The 3800-nt window shown below is 27.7% G+C and overlaps 2 protein-coding genes across 2 annotated transcripts; both read right to left on the bottom strand.

The window, feature by feature from the left end:
- Positions 1-32: 32 nt before the first annotated feature.
- Positions 33-539, bottom strand: EIN_123140 (Hypothetical protein; the record flags this gene model as incomplete). The annotated part of the gene is made up of 1 exon (XM_004259066.1): positions 33-539. A coding segment is annotated over one exon (507 nt), but the record flags the coding sequence as incomplete, so codon positions are not given.
- Positions 540-3388: 2849 nt separating this feature from the next.
- EIN_123130 (hypothetical protein) lies at positions 3389-3535 on the bottom strand (the record flags this gene model as incomplete). The annotated part of the gene is made up of 1 exon (XM_004259065.1): positions 3389-3535. A coding segment is annotated over one exon (147 nt), but the record flags the coding sequence as incomplete, so codon positions are not given.
- Positions 3536-3800: the final 265 nt, after the last annotated feature.

The following is a 3800-nucleotide window of genomic DNA, read 5'->3' as shown; positions in this document are numbered from 1 at the left end:
ACGTCAAAGTATAACGATGTTCGGATCAAAACTTCACGAAGAAATTCATAATTTTTGTGATCATCTTTTGAAAAACTATGAAATGCATCCAACTTGTGTTCATCGTTATCATCCAATCTTTTTACTAAAATTTTCAACATTTCTTTAAAATTTGTAGCTCTTGACCAAAATACAGGCAATGTGCAATCTATGCTTTGGAAGGAATCATTTAAATCCTTCAACAATTTAAGTATATCATATAGAGCATGAAATTTGTTTTCGATTTTATCATCACAAATGTTAAAATTATTTATATCAGCAATTGTAGAATATTTGCAATTTCTTTTTAAATAATCTTTAAAATCACATTCTTTGTGTTTAACAAATAAACAAATGTTTTTAAACTGACTGCATACACTTTTTATATTATCACAAATTGAAAGAAATCGTGTAAAAGCTACGGTATTTAATTTTTTAGACATGATGTTATGTTCATTTTTAAAATCCTCAAATTCTTTGACGTTAGTTGTCGAACACACAAACGTAACCGAATGGTACATTATGTTAAGTTCTGTCTTACGACAGACACATTCTCCAATCAATGCAGTTTTATGACAAAAACACCAATTTCCCACATTATATTTACTAATTATATCCACTCCTTGTAATTTAAATGATGCCATAAGCTTTTTAAATTCGAAAATCGAACGCTGCGCATTACTGGCCCCATCACACGTTTCGGCTACAATTTTTTGAAATGGGAATTTGGGATCTATTTCCAGTAAATTTTGAAATAACCATTAGGCAATGGCTATTGAATCCTCTTTTCCTGATAATACTTTAGTGAATATTGGAAACGTTTTAAAAACTTTTCCTATACACATTCGACAAATAACAACCATTTTATTTTCAGACTTTGAAGAACTATCATAAGAAAGTGCTAAACAATCACTTTGAAATATATCTTCTTTTAAAGACGATTTATTCATTAAATTAAATTAGTTTATTTTTCTAAAACTATTTCTTGAAGAAGTTACTAGTTTTGGTAAATATTTCAAAGCTTCTTTAGCAAATACACTCACAAAAACAAAAATGTCATTTTGTACACCATTTATTTGGCTTTGTGACAACCGCGTTTCTGTATTAATTGAAATAATAATAAATGTTGTTAGCCTTTTTCGTATCAACTCGTATCGTTTCCACTCCTTTTGAATATGATCACGACTTTCAAAATATTTAAACAAAAAATTAATAATAGCAGTGAAGTTGTTATCACAAAATAATTTATTGATAAAACAATACTCTTTAATTGATGATATCAAATTATACCACGGCCAATCTAGTATTGAAGTTTTTCGTATTTTATCAAATATTCCATCTTTAAAAATTTCAATTGGAATATCACAAACACCTTTTTTAAGTTTGGGATTATGAACAGGAACAGGAAATGAATCATTTAATGGGGTTTCATTGTTTATAGATTGTTCTATTAAATATTGAGAATGTTGGACTGGTGTAAATGAACTTTGACTATTATAATTGTTAATTTGTTCAGAAACTTCTGATGTTTGTGTGTTATTAACATCACTTATTTGTTTTTGATGTTGATCTATGGTTTCGTTATATAATAAACTTGAGCAATCTTCATTTGAAATTTGGTTATAAGTTGCGGTGGAACACTCAAAGTTTTTATATTCAAATGCTGTCTCCGAGTCGTTATGATCCATGGCCACAACATTTTTACTAATACGTGGTTTACTCTGATTAAATTCTATTATAGAATCAAGTTCGTCTATCTTTTCTTTTCTTTGTTCTTCGATCTCACATATAATAGAACGAATTAATTCCATATTTAAACCGCCATCAACAGGAGGTTGCTCTTTAAACCATTCAGTTGAAATGATATCTCTGCAATATAAAGGAAGTCTATTTTTGTTGCTGGGCAACAAAATGTACTCTACAAAAACTCTAACTATATCAATCTTATTTTGAGTTTTGACTTTCACTGTTATTGGATTGATGGTTGTTGGTGTGTTGAGTGATGAGTACAAAAAATATATAAATTCAGCAAGAGAAGTTATTTTTTGATCAAAATTCATTTCTTGATACACAAAAACATGTTTACTGTTATGTGCTTTATAAGAAGTTTTTAACATCCAAATTGAATCAAGTAAACAATAGACAAATTCATTTCCATTGAAAGTCGCTAATAAATAACCTGAACGAAACATTGACTCATTTTCTAAAAAGGACAAACGTGGAAAGGAAGACATTCTTTGATCTTGTTTTTATCTCAATAAAAATATTGTTACTTACAAAGCAAACAAAAATGCTTCAAAAACCTATTTTATATTTAAATAATAAATATAACATTATTGGTGTTTTACAGTCTATTGTGTATGTTTATTGATAATAAAAGAAAACTTTTTTGAAAAAATTACAATTATTTATTTAAATTGCATGAAATTTTGATATTTAGTAAGTTTTAAATATAATTTTAGATACAAATTTACAGAAATGGACAAAAGTTACAAAAACAATTCAAAATTTGTAATATTTTAGTTAAAATAGTATCAAAAGAATGTTTATTTTTTTAAAAAAATAGCAAATAGAGTCCGTCTTTTAATGTTGTCCTTTCTTTAAATGTTGTCCCTTTTGCTAAAATACACAAAAACGTATAAATAATTGGGAATTAAATAATAAATCATAAAAACGGTAAAAAACCCCAAAACATTAATTTTCTCGCGTTTAGTAAGTTATCTTGAAATAGTCATGTTATTAAAATCTTAAAATGGAGGGACAACGTTTAGAAAATGACTCTATTATAGAGATATAAACTTCAAAAGACGTTTTGTAAATGCGAAAATGAAGGCTCAAATCTTAAAATTGAAGTTTTTATACCATTTTAAAAACAACTTAAAATATCAAATACATATCGATGGCCGACCGTGATAAGTCGTTTGCAGTGTTATTTTTTTATACGTTTTATCAAAATGACTTAAATAACACGTAGAGGTGATCAGTTAAAGATGTTATTAGATTGAAAAATACCATTTAAAGTATATAAAAACAACAAATAAATATCACGTTTAGGTACAAAACCAATACATTTTAATCATACATAATATCTTAATGAAAATTGACAAATAACTTATGGCAGCCTATTTGCTAAATATGCTGCTGAAAGCGAATTGCAGGAAGTCTTGTTCACCTTATACGAATAAAATGAACAAAATACTGAATAAAAAGACGACTGACTTGATAGTTTAAGTTGATCAATTGACTAACAAAATAATGAAAAAAAAACAAAAAGGAAATAGACTTATAACTTAAATACAATTCGCTTTCATTTTCTTTAAAACAGTCTTCAGTCGCCTTTCAAATTGTCCTCTGTATTGTGCAACAACAATCAGGGCACCCATATCAAGTTCGATGAGTTTGTAAATTTTTTTACTTTTGGCTGCAACAAACCCTTCCAAATAGCTGTCTTATCAACACCAGGCTCAATAATCAAGACGGGGTTGTTATTTGTCCATCGTGACAAATTTTGAATGTTCTATCATTGAGAGAGCAACTTAATTTTGAAAGAATTACCACCCAACAAGCTAAAGTCCAGAAAAAGAAATGTGTGGAAAAAAATCAAGAAGTGATGTAAAATAAATACGAATTTGGTGAATATAAAGAACAAATGGAAAGTTTGTTAAATTGTTAACTGCTCAAAAGGTTGATTTACAGAAAATATTTGAAAAGAAAAGAGTAATGAAACATAAGTTTACAAAGAAACCTTAAGACTTGGAGCCAAAGTTACACGTCAGAAGCTA

Source organism: Entamoeba invadens (assembly GCF_000330505.1).
Source record: "Entamoeba invadens IP1 unplaced genomic scaffold scaff_1105074724931, whole genome shotgun sequence".
NCBI classification, from domain to species: domain Eukaryota; phylum Evosea; order Mastigamoebida; family Endamoebidae; genus Entamoeba; species Entamoeba invadens.
The sequence above is the reverse complement of the archived record's forward strand: the minus strand, read 5'-3'. Positions and strand labels throughout refer to the sequence as shown.